The sequence below is a fragment of the Ochotona princeps genome, chromosome 33, assembly GCF_030435755.1.
Source record: "Ochotona princeps isolate mOchPri1 chromosome 33, mOchPri1.hap1, whole genome shotgun sequence".
Lineage (NCBI taxonomy): Eukaryota > Metazoa > Chordata > Mammalia > Lagomorpha > Ochotonidae > Ochotona > Ochotona princeps.
The window spans coordinates 3990187-4004260 of record NC_080864.1 but is presented as its reverse complement, the minus strand read 5'-3'; the positions used below and the strand labels follow the sequence as shown (position 1 = coordinate 4004260).

The window sequence follows — 14074 nt, the reverse complement described above, 5'->3', positions numbered from 1 at the left end:
GGCGCAGGAGATCGCCCTGTAGAGGCCGCAAGGGCGTCTGGCACAGCGTCTCCTGGGGAGTCCCACACCCCACCCCAAGCCCACTCCCTGCTGCTCGCATCCCATCCGTGGGAGCTCCGTTCTGGCCCCTGTTGCAGAGCCGCAGCTCCTTATGTGTGTTGCCAGTGGAGGGCTCAGGCGTGGAGTTTGGGGATATGTAATGTGGGGGTCCCACAGATCTCCCCTAAAGGCAAGCTGGGACGTCCCCCTGCGGCCCAAAGCAGATGCTCCTCTGGTACAGCCAGGAGCTAGAGGCCCCAGGCCCAGGGCCCCCAGCCCTCCCATCACACCCCTCCATGTCGCAGCCAGAGCTGGGGAGGGTTCACATCCCGCGTTCTGAGCGGGTGCTGGCACTGATGCCTTGCGCCTTGCGTGGGAAGTGGTGACCCAGCTGGTGCCATATGGGATGGTGGCTCATGCAGGGGTCAGTAAAAAGCCCATCCAGGCGTCTGGAACCTTTGCTTGTAACGGCTTGGCTGGGTGTGTGTTTCCTGTTACAAGGTAAACGTGATGCAACCGCAAGAGATGTTGTGACAGTTGTTTGTGCAATGGTATTCATTCGAAAGGCAGAGTGGCTGCAGGGCCTACCGCTGCTGCCTACAGGTCACCAGAACAGGGAGCTGGATGGGAAGTGGGGCAACCAGGACTCCAAGCAGCGCCCCTGTGGGCTGCTGGCGCGGCCAAGTGTGCCTGCACCTTCAAGTTAGCCAACGTGTCTCTCCCACAGCCCCCTCCTCAAGCCTGGGGCAGGTCAGCCCAGCCCATGTCACCACCACTCCACTGAGCTAGGAAGTGACTTTTACATCTGTTAAGTGGCTAGAGAAAAAAAAAATCAAAAGGTGAAAAGTATTCCAGGGCATGTAGAAATGACGTCATTCTCAAATTCCAAAGTGTGTGCTGTTTCATTGTCATTCAGCCCACCCACCAGGCCTTGGGGAAGGAGTCGCCCACTCCAGGGCAGGGCTCAGCCCGCCCACCTGGCCACCTGGCCACCTGGCCACCAGACACCTCCACCCCAAAATTCTGCACATTTAGTCTTCCATCGCCTGGCTCATTGCCCAGGTGTCTGCCATGGCTGGGATTGAGCTAGCCTGGAGTTTCATCTGGGTCTCCCATGTGGGCGCAGCACCCCAGTCCCCACTCACACACCCATTTTTAAAACCTAAGGTATGGAAGATCTCTTTTTTTTCCTTTCAGGGTCTCCCACGCGGGTGCAGGGTCTTAAGGCTTTGGGCCGTCCTCCACTGCTTTCCCAGGTCACAAATAGGGAGCTGGATGGGAAGCGGAGCCTCCAGGACACAAACTGGCGTCCATATGGGATCCCGGCGCTTGCAAGATGAGGATTTAGCCACTGAGTCAGCACCCAGGTCCCCCGAGTGCAGTTCTTGCATCTCCAAGGAGGCAGGCTTCTGTTAGGCTCGGAGAACTCCGCCCTCCCCTGCGGCCTTCCAGCCTGTGCCTGCAGGAATCAGACATGTCCTCACCCTTAGGCTATGGCGTCCCCTGAGCGTCCTCCAGCGGACAGGGCCCCCAGCAAGGTGTGTGGACTTACAGTGACACCCGTGGGGTCTGGAGGACTGGGAGGATGCTTTGCGGGTGGGATGCCGCAGAAATGACACCAGGTGGCCTACAACTGGCCACACTCCCTCAGAAGAGTGATTCAGGACCTGGCTTCAGTCCCCCCCAACTCTGGGCATAGCCCCAGTCCCTTACCTGAGGAGGCCACAGGTGAGGGCTAAGTAGCTTGGGACCTAGCAGCCGATCCCTCCATGCCTGGCTGGAACCCACAGTTCCACGGCCCAGCCTGATTTCCAGGCCTGGGAGCAAGGACAGAGAAACTGGGGGAGCGGGGGTGGTTGCACCTCCTCCTGCCTGGAAAAGCAGTGGAGGATGGCCCAAAGCCTTGGGATCCTGCATCGGCATGGGAGACGCCCATCTCCTGGTTCCCACTCCCTGGAGCCTGCAGCTCCAAGGAGTCTCCCTGGCAGGTGCAGTGACCATCCCGGGCCTGGAGCTCTTGGCCCCACGGGTGCACACCCCTGGGAGTGAGGAACGAGACAGAAACCTGTGTGGAATAGGGGGGCTGCAGGAGATGGGCGTTTGCCCCCCACAACCCCAAACTCTGCCCTTTGCGAATGGAGACATCTTTACAGAAGTGAAATTGAACGCTGGCAACCGGAAGCTGGCATGAGTCCTCAGGCCTGGCTGGCTGGGAAGGGATCAGCTTTGGGGTGGACATGGTGGCTTCTGCGGCGTCGGCATCCCATAGAGCCGCAGGTTCCAGCCCTGGTTGCTCCACTTCCCACCAGGCTCCCTGCTGGCCGTCTGGGACAGCAGGGGGTGCTAACCCAAGTCCATGGGGTGTGGGGGGGACGCTGATTGGGATGCTCAGCCTATGCCTGGGCATGAGGGCCAAATGGGGAGGGAACAAGGGATTGGAGGATCTCTCATCTCTTTGCCTAGCACAAAATAATCCTGCAAACGATGCCTCACAGTCACACTGGAGCGTGATTACTTTTGCAAGAAAAGAGGCAAAATATGGAACGCTTCACGAATTTGCGTGTCATCCTTGCGCAGGGGCCATGCTAATCTTCTCTGTATCGTTCCAATTTTAGTATATGTGCTGCCGAAGCGAGCACGAATACTGAGTTCACAGAGGCGCTATTTAAAGCCCTGAATTGCTAGTACATTTTGCTTAGGGCAACTTACTAAGAGTTCAACTATATATTGTTGCTTTGATTCTCTACATAAGAAGCACATTTATATGGCTACTCATAGTTTCTGTGACGCCTAACTTCTAGAAATTCGCCAATATTGCAGTCTAAACGCGGACTTTCAGCCGCGAAGGCCCCTGGGAGCCGGGCGCCACCGAGCGTGGGGGCGTGGCCTCTGCGGCACCGGGCCTCCGGCATCCCAGGGTGCTCCGCGGCCGGGCGTCCAGGGGGCCGCTCTGGCCGCGGCTCGTTGGTCGCGCTGGGCCGCGGCCGGGAAGGGGAAGATGGCGGCGGCGGCGGCGGCCGGGCGGCCGTGAGCGGCTCGGACAGGGACGCCCATGGCGGCCGGGAGGCGCCCCCGGGCAGCCGCGGGCCGTTGAGGACGGCATGTCGGAGCACGCGGCGGCCGGGGCGCCGGGGCCTGCGGGGCCCAACGGCGGCGGCCCTGGCCCGGCGCGCGGCCCGCGCACCCCCAACCTCAACCCCAACCCCCTCATCAATGTGCGCGACCGGCTCTTCCACGCGCTCTTCTTCAAGATGGCTGTGACCTACTCGCGCCTCTTCCCGCCCGCCTTCCGCCGGCTCTTCGAGTTCTTCGTGCTGCTCAAGGTGACCGCGAACCCCGACCTCCGGCGACCCTGAACCCCGAACCCCGCCTTCCGGGACCCCGAACCCCGCCCTCCGGCACCCCTGAGCCCCGACCTTCAGCCGGACCCCGAGATCGGTCTCGGCCCCCTCTCTTGCACCTGCCACCTCCGCGCCCCCCGGACCTGGATCCGGTTCCAGCCTGCACCCCGATACCCACGGTCAGCAGCTGGACCCCCTCCAGGGGAAGCTTGAGGGTGCTGAGACCCCTAACCCCAGAACCAGTGGTTGTCCTGGCTGAGATTGTCACCCGGCCCAGTGCTGACGTGGGTCTGACACCTGCCCCTTCTTTTCCGGGGAGCCCCGATCCACCCCCCCAGATGTCAGCCCTTCCCAGGAGGAGCTGGGGGAGGATAGAGGCTGGACAGGGTGAGGCTCCCCTGAAGTTGTGGGGGGCTGAGTGGAGAGGACGCCAGGCCAAAGGGCTTGTCCACTGGTCCCGTGGTGCGGCATGGCAGGGCAGGGCAGGGCAGGCTGAGCCGGTTTTGCTTTCCAGGTAGTCTGCCACACTAGAGGCCACGGTGGTAGGGTGAGGCCATGACCCTGGGGAGGCTGGGCATGTGTGGCCAAGGAGGGCTGTGACTGCCCCCTCAGGAATGCCAGCTGTGGGCAGCTGGCAGTGGGCTGGTCCTCCGTGAACAGCTGCAGCTCGTGGGCTGGTCCTCTCTGGATGGCAGGCTGTGGGTGGCTGCAGCGCTGTGGGCTGGTCCTCCGTGGACGGCACTGATAACATAGTGTCTTGTTCCCCGTGTAGCTGCCCTGGTCAGAGAAACATGTGGCTGTCCAGCCTGCCAAGCACAGCATGTCCCTGGGGTCTCCTCCAGGTGTCCCCCTTGTCTGGGACACACCCCCGCTCCTTGTCCACAATTGGCCCTGTGCAGGTGTCACCGCCCTCCGCCGCAGAGTGGGACTGGAGCTGTGGGTGCTGGGGTCCACAGGCTTGGCCGGGGATGGGGTGCAGCTGTGCCCCAGAGCATGGACAGGGTCCCGCTCGCCCCGGCCCAGTGGGGGCGGCTGCGTGTCCCCCGCTCAGACGGCCTGTCCCGTCCCCTGTCCCCCGCAGGCGCTGTTCGTTCTCTTCGTGCTCGCCTACATCCACATCGTCTTCTCGCGCTCGCCCATCAGCTGCCTGGAGCACGTGCGTGACCGCTGGCCGCGAGAGGGTGTCCTGCGTGTGGAGGTGCAGCACAATTCGAGCCGCGCGCCCGTCTTCCTGCAGTTCTGCGATGGCGCCGGGGGCCGCGGGAGCTTCCCTGGCCTGCCCGGGGCGCCCGATGAAGAGGAGGACGAGGAGGAGGAGCTGACCCTGGAGATGTTCGCCAACAGCTCCGTCAAGGTGGGCCGGGCTCCGTGGGCAGGCCCGGGAGGGAAGGAGGCTTCCTGTGGGCAGGGCTACTGACCTCCCTTCTGCTTGCCCCAGTTTGAACTGGACATCGAGCCCAAAGGGTTCCAGCTGCCCAGCAGCACCGAGGCGCTCAACGACAGCCACGAGTTCCCCTTCTCGGAGACTCCCAGCAAAGGTAGGTGCCTTGGCCCAGGGCTGATTGGAGGGGCTGGTGTCCCATCCCAGCAGGGTGGCCTCAGGGCGCCCCTGGCTGACCCACCTGCCCACCCACCTGCAGGGTGGCCGCAGGAGGAGTACATCGTGGAGTACTCGCTGGAGTATGGTTTCCTGCGCTTGTCACAGGCCACACGTCAGCGCCTCAGCATCCCGGTCATGGTGGTCACCCTGGGTGAGTTGGGGGACCACAGGGGAGAAGAGGGTGGGGCCGAGCTAGAGCTGCACCCAGGCCATGTGATGGACGGTTGCTGATACCCCGCCCACAGACCCCACGCGGGACCAGTGCTTCGGGGACCGCTTCAGCCGCCTGCTGCTGGATGAGTTCCTGGGCTATGACGACATCCTCATGTCCAGCGTGAAGGGCCTGGCGGAGGACGAGGAGAACAAGGGTGCGGAGGCAGGGCCCCAGGGATGAGGGGCGGGGTCCCAGGGATGAGGGGCGGGGTCCCAGGGATGAGGGGCGGGGCCGGCTGCTTACCCGCCCCACGCCCCCTCCACAGGCTTCCTGCGCAATGTGGTGTCGGGTGAGCATTACCGCTTCGTGAGCATGTGGATGGCGCGCACGTCCTACCTGGCTGCCTTCGTCATCATGGTCATCTTTGTGAGTTCCCCCGGGGGGCAGTGCAGGGTGTGGTCTGTAGGTGTGGGCCTGGGGTGCCGGCCTGGGGGTGTGGGCCTGGGGTGCCGGCCTGGGCGTGCCAGCCTGGGGGTGCCGGCCTGGGTGCATCTGGCCCCCCTCCCCCCACTCACCACCCTCTCCTCACAGACCCTGAGCGTGTCCATGCTGCTGCGCTACTCCCACCACCAGATCTTTGTGTTCATCGGTGAGGCCGGGCGGTGGGGCAGCAGCAGGCGGGTGGGCTCCCTTGTTACCTGGCTCCCCTCGCTCCCCTGCTCCCCCAGTTCCCCCAGCTCTCGCGGTTCCCCAGCTCCCCAGCCCCCCTGTTCATGCTGCCCTGTGCCCACAGTGGACCTGCTGCAGATGCTGGAGATGAACATGGCCATAGCCTTCCCTGCGGCACCGCTGCTCACGGTCATCCTGGCGCTCGTAGGTGAGGCCCCGCCCCAGCTCTGCAGCCCCGCCCCCTGTCCTGAGGCCCCGCCCCCTGTCCTGAGGCTCCGCCCCACTGTCCCCCCAGGGATGGAGGCCATCATGTCCGAGTTCTTCAATGACACCACCACGGCCTTCTACATCATCCTCATTGTGTGGCTGGCTGACCAGTATGACGCCATCTGCTGCCACACGAGCACCAGCAAGCGGCACTGGCTGCGGTGAGGGGAGGGGCTTCTGTGGGTGGGCATGAGCAGGGCGGGCCTCCAGTGGGTGTGGCTGTGAGCAGGGGCAGGGCTTCTGGTGGGTGAGCCTGGGCAGGGGGCGGGGCCTGTGGTGGGGAGGGGTGGGGCTTCATTGGGTGTGGCGTGTGGAGGGCAGGGCCTCCTGTGGTGGGCGTGGGCGAGGCTTCAGTTGGTCTAGGCAGATGGGGCAGGGTGAGGGCAGGGGCGGCGCTTGCTCAGGCCACGCCCACCGCCCACAGGTTCTTCTATCTTTACCACTTCGCGTTCTACGCCTACCACTACCGCTTCAACGGGCAGTACAGCAGCCTGGCCCTGGTCACCTCCTGGCTCTTCATCCAGGTGGGTGGGGCTTGGGTCATGGGGTGGGGCATGTGGGGCGGGGCTGCCACTGACCCCTCCTCTGCCCTCCCACAGCATTCCATGATCTACTTCTTCCACCACTACGAGCTGCCCGCCATCCTGCAGCAGGTTCGCATCCAGGAGATGCTGCTGCGGAGCCCGCCCCTGGGCCCCGGGGTGCCCTCGGCACTGCCGGATGACCTCAACAACAACCTGGGCGCCCCCACCGATAGCCCCGACCCCAGCCAGCCCCTGGCGCTGGGCCCCGGCTCCTCAGCTGCTGGGGGGGGCTCTGGGCCTGTGGCCTCCGCGCCCAGCTCCCTGGGGGCTGTGGCAGCCTCGGTGGCCGCCGCTGCTGGGGGTGACTTGGGTTGGATGGCCGAGACGGCGGCCATCATCACGGACGCCTCCTTCCTCTCCGGCCTGAGCGCCTCTCTGCTGGAGCGGCGGCCCCCTGACATCCCCAGCGCCCCCCAGGACAGCATCTCCCAGAGCGACTCCGGCCCAGACCCGGCCCCAACAGTGGACACGGGGGATGGCCCCAGCGCTGCCCCCGCAGCCTCAGTGGATGCGCCCTCTGAGGTCGGGTCCTGAGCCCTGGGGCCCACCCACTGGCCTCGCTGGAGCTCATGGGGGCGGCCACTGCGGGCACCCCCCGCCTCTGCCTGCCAGCCTGCTGCGGCTGGCCTGGGAACCCCTGGTCCCTGCTGAGAGGCGAGTCTGTGGTCTTGGAGAAGGGGGGCAGGGCTAGATGAAGTCTCGAGTCCCTGAGGGCCCAGTGGGGGTCCCCGGGGCGGCCCTGGGCAGTGACCGCGCATGCGTGCGTGCAGGAGAGGCCTGGGTGGGTGGGCGGCCCTGCAGCGCTGGCCAGGGTGGGCTCGGCCCTGGCGCTGCCCGGTGCTCCCTCTGCAGTGCCTTGAACACGCCCAGCCCCGCCGCGCACCAGTCCTGGGGCTCCCCGAAAGGGCAGCGCCCTGCCTGGGAGCAGCAGGGGTGCAGGTGCCAACAGCAGGAGCGGCGGCCAGTGCCGGGGTCCAGCCCTGCTCAGGGCGGGCGGTGAGCCAGCCAGTCGGTGAGGAATGCGGGCGGGCGAGTGCTCATTCCACTCTATTTAATTGCAGTGTACAAGATTGTGTTTGTATTATAGAATAAACTTCCTGGACAACCGCCGGCAGAGCCTGTGCACAACCACCTGGTGGGGCGGGCCAGGGTCACGGGGCGGGCGCGGGGGGCTCTCTTTCTGGCAGCAGGCGCAGCGGAAAGTGGCCAGCGCCCTCCCTGAGCTGAGCCAGCAGGTCCCCGCGCCGTACCAGGGCCTGGCGCAGCCGCTCCCGCACACCCTCGATGTGCCGCTCCAGCTCCTGCAGCTCGCCGGGCCGAGGGGCGCCCGTGGGCATCGCAGCGGGCGGGCGGCCATTGGAGCATGGCCAAGCGGGGGCGTGCGCCTCGGGCTCCGGGGCAGCGTCCAGGAGGAAGCGCACGCGTCGCTCCTTGCCCACCGCCCGGCGCACCCGTTTCCAGCGGCCTGTGCCCTCGGACTCGGTGGGTGCCTCCTGCTGCGGCTCCATGGGGTCGCTGGGGACAAGGCACACTGGCTGGACAGGACGCCCCCCGCTCCCAGGGTAGGGGCCAGGCCTGGCAAGGCTTACCTGGGAACAGGCTCCAGCCTCTCCTCGGGTCCCTCCCGCGGCTCCGCGTTGAGGGCTCGGTGAATTTTCTGACGGGAGACAGAGCACATTGATGGTATGTAGGACGGGGCGGGCCAGGCCTCCCCAGACACACTGGCACCTCACCTGGCTGGTGTGCAGCCAGTATTGCAGCCGCGGGCTCCTGCGGATGCGGGGCAGCACGAGGTGGAAGAAGACGTGTTCGCCCAGCGAGCTGAGCAGGGCACTGCCCAGGCCCAGACACAGAAGCACGAAGAGCCCCGAAAAGTGTGAGATGCCCATCTGTAGGGTCTGCAGGAAGCGGGGCGCTGCGAGGCCAGCTGGGAGGATAGGTGCTATTCCCCCCAAGGTGACCCGCAGGGGGAAGAGTGAGGGTGCCAGAGGGAACCCAGCGGGGCACAGCGCCCAGCCCACCTCAGTCACTGCGAAGACGCGCTTCCCACATGGCACCATCTTGTACCATTTGTCGTGCAGCAGGTCGAAGAATCCTGAGGACTTGTAGCGGCTGATGAACTCGGACAGGTTGGAGGTGAGTGGAGAGTTCCGGGGCAGCCCAATGCCATAGCCTGGATGATGGGGGCAGGGCGGCTGATGGGACAGGGTGGGACTGCTCCCCACGTACCCCGGCCCGGCCCGGCCCGGCCCGGCCCACCACCACCTCTGCCTCACCCTCGATGGCAAAGGGCTTCCCCACGGTCAGCAGCTTGCAGTCGGCGTCAATGGACACCTCATAGTCCAACAGCGACTTATCCATGATGAAGGCGTTGAGCTGCGGGGGATCGCTCCTGTGGGTGGTTGGGGTGGGGGGCGCTCAGCGGGGGACCCTGACACCCTCCTCCCGTCCCTGGCCGGCCCGGCCCTCACGTGAGCATGGCGACGCCGTGCGGGGTGGTGGGTGCGCTGTGGCGCCGCATGTGCGCGTGCATCTCGGGGAAGCTTTTCTTGATGTAGGTCTCGGCGCTGCTCTCCCACACCGTGCCGAAGCGGAAGCCCTGGGACGGGTGGTGCAGCTGCGGGGAGACCCACAGGGGTGGCTGGCTCGGGGGGGTCTGTTGGGGGGCGGGCGTGCACACAGATCCCTGGCTGGTACATCAGTTGGACCTGCGGTGGGGAGGGACCCCACAGCTGCACCCTGTGGTAGAACCCTCCCATGCTCATTTCTCCTACCCGCCTTCAGGGTCGCCGCAAGAGCAGGCTGTGCGGACAATAGAAGGCGCTGGCAGACCCCATTTAGAGACCTTGTGGTGGGGGCGCCGAGGCTGGAGCTATGGGCAAAGCCCCAGCTCACGCAGGTTCAAGTCCCAGCTGTGCCACTTCCCATCCAGCTCCCTGCTCATGCACGGGGGAGGCAGTGGAGGACGGGCTGAGTGGGCCTGCACCCACCCCTCAAACAGGAGACCCCGTGGAGGTCCTGTCTTCAGCGCGGCCAGCCCTTGGCTGCTGCAGGCATCTGGGGAGTGAGCCAGCCGTTGAAGGAGCAAGCGCTCCCTCTCAGCCACTGTGGCCAGCCCTCTCTGTGGCCTCTCCACTGCCTGAGTCACCCTGTGCCCTGTGTCTCCCGCTCCCCTGCCCCAGCTCCAGCTCACAGACCAGCTCTCATCTCTCCCGCCACATCAGCCACCCATCCCGGCACCTCTGCCTGGCCCCACACAAGGGGACAGGGGAGTGGGAAGCCATGCTCCCACTGTAGCCTTGTTAACTCCAAGGCCATCAGCCGCCCCCACCTTGGGGTCATGGATCCCTGACAGCTCCTCGAAGGACTTGTCCCCGACCATGACGGCGGCCAAGTTGGCTGTGTAGCTAGATAGCACGAGTAGACAGAAGATGGCCCAGAGGTTCATGACGAAGCGGCCAGTGGGGCATTTTGGTGTCTTGCTGGACACGGTGCGGCCGAAGAGGATGGCATAGCACAGGTTGAGGGCCGAAGAGTAGGAGAAGACGGTGTCGCGGTTGCGGCCGCGGGGCGTGAGGCCGTAGGGGCTGCGCCACTCATATAGGGTGAGGAACAGAGCGGTAAGGTGCAGGGCGGCGAACACGCCCACCCACATGGACCAGTGCAGCGGCCACATGAAGGCGCCGATGGGCGAGGCTGTGTCCCGCGCCCGCACCAGGATGCCCAGGCTGGTGGAGAAGAAGGGGCTGGTGAAATCCACCACCTGGGAGCGGGCCGAGTTAATGCTGAAGCTGGTGACGGCCATGTGGGCCCTGCCGGCCAGCAGGTCACCCACCAGGCCAGTCCAGCGGCCGTCGCGCAGGGCGCCATACTTGCCATCACCCACGATGTACAGCTCAAAGGCGAAGGGCGCATCCTCTGCAAGCCGTTCCAGCAGGTCGATGCAGTAGCCATAACAGCACTTGTGCAGCGTGCGCGGTGCCGAGCCATTGGCCAGGGCCGCAAACAGCGCGTCCAGGGCAGCCGAGTCGCTGGTGCCAGGATCCAGGCACAGCTGCCCAGCAGGGCACTGCCCGTCCTCGTCTGGCTCACGTGCGAACACAAATGGGTGCTCCACAAGTGTCACCACCCGCAGCTTGGGCTGGGCCTGGGCTCCCGGCGGGGGTGGGGGCCTCCTGGCTGCGGCCCTGGCAGTAACTGCGCCAGGCTCCAGCTGCAGCCGCCCCTCCTGCCAGCTGCCCACCGTTGTCCAGGCAGGGGCCCCCAGCGGGTCGTGACGCAAGCTCCATACCTTGAATTGCCGAGACAGGTGCACTTGGGAGGTGGCGGTCACCCACACAGGCCCCGTGCGGCCCCGGAAGGTCGTGTTGGCTAGGACCCTGGGGGGACGGGGGTGTCAGCTGCTCTCGCAATGCATGCGCTACAGGCATCCCATCTCCCTAGCTGCCTGCTAGCTGCTCGAGGGATTCAATGGACACAGCCCCATGTTTTGGAACCCTGGAGGAGCAGAGCCAGGCAGGGGTGCAGTGGGGCCAGCCGGAGTTGTACCTTAAGCGAAGTACGTGACCCCTTCACCACCCCAGGGTAGGTGGAGGGGTGCAAGGCGCAACCCCCAGGACCTCATCCCTGCAGATTTCCTCCCCTTCCCACCCTCTACTTCTGCCCCAGGTCGCCTTGGGGCAGGGCCCAGTTCCCTGCCCCGAGTGACCTGCGGGGTTGCTGCTACTGTGCCTGAGCCCTGCTTACCGTGCCAGGAGACGCCTGGAAGAGTCTGGCCTGGGTGCCTGTGGGTCCTCGCAGCTTGTCCGGCCGGGGAGCAGGGCATGATCTGGCAGCACGCTGGCTGCGGTGCCCAATGCACGTGCTATCAATTCCACCGCATCATGTACAGCGGCCTCCAGTGGGGGCCGGGCCACCTCGCCCAATGCCAGCAGCCCAGGTGGCAGGCCGGTCGTGGGCAGGGCCTCGGCGGCAAGTGGAGTACCCAGCAGCCAGTGTGGGCCCAGGGGAGCAGCCTCCAGCACCCGGCGGGCATGGAGGGCATCACAGCCAAGGAGGATGGCTACGGGGATGGGCGCCCCTAGGGGGGCCAGGCGAGCCTGAATGTCTGCAGCCTCGGGGCCCAGCCGGCCAAGGTCCAGCACGAGCTGAGGGGCCCGACCAGCCTGGCTTGTCCAGAGAGCCACCAGGCCACCAGGGTCCCGGACACGGCACAACACTAGGGCCACGTCCTCCCAGGCGTGCGCCCGCAGCACCGACACCAGCACCTCCAGCAACGTGTCCAGGGGGCAGGCCCAGTCAAGCTGCAGGTGAAATGGGGTCTGGGAAAAGAGGGTGCCACATAAGGGCAGGGGGCCTCCCAGCCACAGCCTCCACCACCAGGCCTCCTGAGCCATGCAATTGGGGGGCTGGCTGAGGCGCCGTGCTTTGAGCCTTCTGGAAAGTCTCCCAGCATTTGCCCTTAGCGCTTTGCCTAAGGAGGGCAGCGTGATGACTGATGAGGACAGCAGCCTGGGCAATAGGCCAGGCTGGTTCCAGAAGCCAGACAGTGCCGGGTCCCAGGCCTGGCTCGGGTGCAGTTACCACAGCCGGCAGCAGAGGGCGCCACAGGCCCGGGTTTGGGTCTGGGGGACCCCAACTTGGCACCCAGAAAACCGGGCTGAGGACAAGTCAGGCGTGGAATGAGGGGGTGGCGGAGGCGGCTGGCCCTGGGGGCACAGTGGACCCTTAGGGATGGAGGGGTGGGAAGCAGGGCTCCGTCTCCGCCCCCGCCACGGGGAACCAGGGCTTGAGGTGTTGACGGGAGGGAAGGGCGGGACCATGCTGAGCTGCCATAGCACGAGGAGGAGGAGGAGGGGAGGGTCCTCCCCCAACACACAGCTGGAGAGGGGTCGCGAGGGACCCCGGATCGCCTCGGCAGCGTGGGAGCCGGGAAGGAGCTGAACCTGAGAGAGCCAACCACGAGGGGCACCCTCGGCCCAAGTCCCGCGCCTTGCACCCAGGACTGCTCTAGGTCCCTGCGTTCCGGGGCTCCCTCCCTTGCGCGTCCGGTGCCCGGGTCGTCCTCCCCTCCCCCGGGGGATGGGGGTGGCTGGGTCCTGCTCCCCCGCATCCCGCCCGCGCGTACCGGGGCGCCGAGGGGCGCGCGCGCCTCCCGCCGCAGCACGCTCAGCACGGGGGTCTCGGTGGCGGCGGCCAGGAAGTGCAGTTGCAGCAGTTCGGGCCGCGCTTCGGGGAAGGCCAGCAGGGCCACCACGCCCGGCGGCGCCGCGAGCGCCTGGCAGAGTCCGCGGGCCAGCGAGGCGGGGTCGCGCGCAGGGGCCGTGGTGACCACCAGCTCCAAGCTCAGGTTGAACGGCAGCCTAGTGGCCTGCACTGCCCGGGTCAGGGCGCCGCGGACACGGGCGCGAGCAGTGGGCGCGCGGGGCAGGAGGGCGCCCAGGCGCACCGAGCCCCCCAGGCGCGCCAGAACGCCGCACGGCTGTGGGTGTCCGCGGATGGGCGCAGCCTCCCAAGCCAGCACCATCCCGAGCCACAGCACCCGCACAAACTCCATGGTAAAAGTTGCCGCCGGCGGAGGCGCACGGGTGCCCAGCGTGCTCACTCGCTGCCCGCCCCTGTGCTGGTCCGCTGTGCGTCCGTTCCTGGGATTGAGCGGGTGCAGCGTGGACCAGGCCCGTGCACCTCGATGCTGAGCCGCTGTCCCTTCCCTGCTCTGCTGGCCGCGCCGGAGGTGAGGGAGGCGGGGTCACCGCGCCGGACCCTAGATGCCTGAGGTCCGGAAGGAGTCACTCTTGCCCCACTGTGCGCCCTGTGGAGACAAGCAGGTACACCCGTCTAAAGGCGCTCCTGCAGTACCCCCGACCACAGGTGCCCGGCACCCTCCCACCGCCGGCCCTATCCCGGGGGGGGGGCCCCCACACTGTGCTCTGTGCTCTCTCTAGTGTCCATAATGTCTCCAGAATATCTAGCTACTGGTGCGCACTGATGGGTGACAGGGCTCTCGCCTCCCCCTTCTGCAGCCCAGAACCTTCCATAGCTCCTGGCTGCCATCCAGGCCTGCCCAGGGCACCAGAGGTACTGGATTAACACTCGTGGGGGTGGCGGCAGGAAGCCAGAGCTGGCGGCTCCCAGGATCCCTTGGGAATGCTGTGCCAGGGTCACCACCGAGAACCACTAAGCCACCACAATGCGCCCACACCAGTCAGCGGACATGGCTGCTTCCCCCTCACCCCCTCCTGGTACTCATCTGCACCCCTAGTTCTGAGCGGGGAGCGGCTGTATCAACTCCCGCCCCCTGCGTGGGAGGTGCAGGCGCCACGGGGTTTGCTCCCTCTGGGAGGGGTGGGGATGACAGTTTGGACAGGAACTGGCTGCATGAGCCACCCCCCAGGGGCCAGCAATGGGACAGGACGCCTGG

The 14074-nt window shown here is 66.0% G+C and overlaps 2 protein-coding genes and 1 non-coding gene across 4 annotated transcripts; 1 reads left to right on the top strand and 2 right to left on the bottom strand.

Annotated features, from left to right (window-relative positions):
- Positions 1–2571: 2571 nt before the first annotated feature.
- LOC118760622 (U6 spliceosomal RNA) lies at positions 2572–2678 on the bottom strand. Its single transcript, XR_004996889.1, has one exon. It is a non-coding gene; the product is annotated as a U6 spliceosomal RNA (small nuclear RNA).
- Positions 2679–2992: 314 nt separating this feature from the next.
- Positions 2993–7764, top strand: TMEM259 (transmembrane protein 259). 2 transcript variants are annotated; one of them, XM_058658093.1, is made up of 12 exons: positions 2993–3362; positions 4462–4536; positions 4618–4734; positions 4819–4918; positions 5021–5131; positions 5226–5348; positions 5460–5560; positions 5726–5783; positions 5928–6011; positions 6099–6231; positions 6495–6594; positions 6670–7764. In XM_058658093.1, the coding sequence occupies exons 1-12, from the start codon at positions 3141–3143 to the stop codon at positions 7186–7188; spliced, it is 1743 nt and encodes a 580-aa protein (XP_058514076.1). In that variant the 5' UTR covers positions 2993–3140; the 3' UTR covers positions 7189–7764. The 2 variants fall into 2 exon arrangements, with proteins under 2 accessions (XP_058514076.1, XP_004595966.2); XM_004595909.2 differs by having other exon boundaries at positions 2994–3362; positions 4462–4734.
- Positions 7683–13456, bottom strand: GRIN3B (glutamate ionotropic receptor NMDA type subunit 3B). Its single transcript, XM_004595908.2, has 9 exons — positions 12782–13456; positions 11401–11975; positions 9986–11033; positions 9126–9271; positions 8931–9046; positions 8676–8827; positions 8388–8552; positions 8244–8311; positions 7683–8169 (listed from the first exon to the last, which is right to left on the bottom strand). The coding sequence occupies exons 1-9, from the start codon at positions 13208–13210 to the stop codon at positions 7806–7808; spliced, it is 3063 nt and encodes a 1020-aa protein (XP_004595965.2). The 5' UTR covers positions 13211–13456; the 3' UTR covers positions 7683–7805.
- Between the last annotated feature and the right edge of the window lie 618 nt (positions 13457–14074).

Excerpts from the sequence above, each read along its gene's own strand:
- GRIN3B (XM_004595908.2), bottom strand. The coding sequence starts at position 13,210 with ATGGAGTTTGTGCGGGTGCTGTGGCTCGGGATGGTGCTGGCTTGGGAG. Across the intron at positions 9,047-9,125 it reads CACGGCGTCGCCATGCTCAC|GAGCGATCCCCCGCAGCTCA; the intron begins GTGAGGGCCGGG and ends AACCACCCACAG. Across the intron at positions 8,553-8,675 it reads GCGTCTTCGCAGTGACTGAG|ACCCTACAGATGGGCATCTC; the intron begins GTGGGCTGGGCG and ends CGCTTCCTGCAG.
- TMEM259 (XM_004595909.2), top strand. The coding sequence starts at position 3,141 with ATGTCGGAGCACGCGGCGGCCGGGGCGCCGGGGCCTGCGGGGCCCAAC. Across the intron at positions 4,735-4,818 it reads TCGCCAACAGCTCCGTCAAG|TTTGAACTGGACATCGAGCC; the intron begins GTGGGCCGGGCT and ends TGCTTGCCCCAG. Across the intron at positions 4,919-5,020 it reads CTCGGAGACTCCCAGCAAAG|GGTGGCCGCAGGAGGAGTAC; the intron begins GTAGGTGCCTTG and ends ACCCACCTGCAG.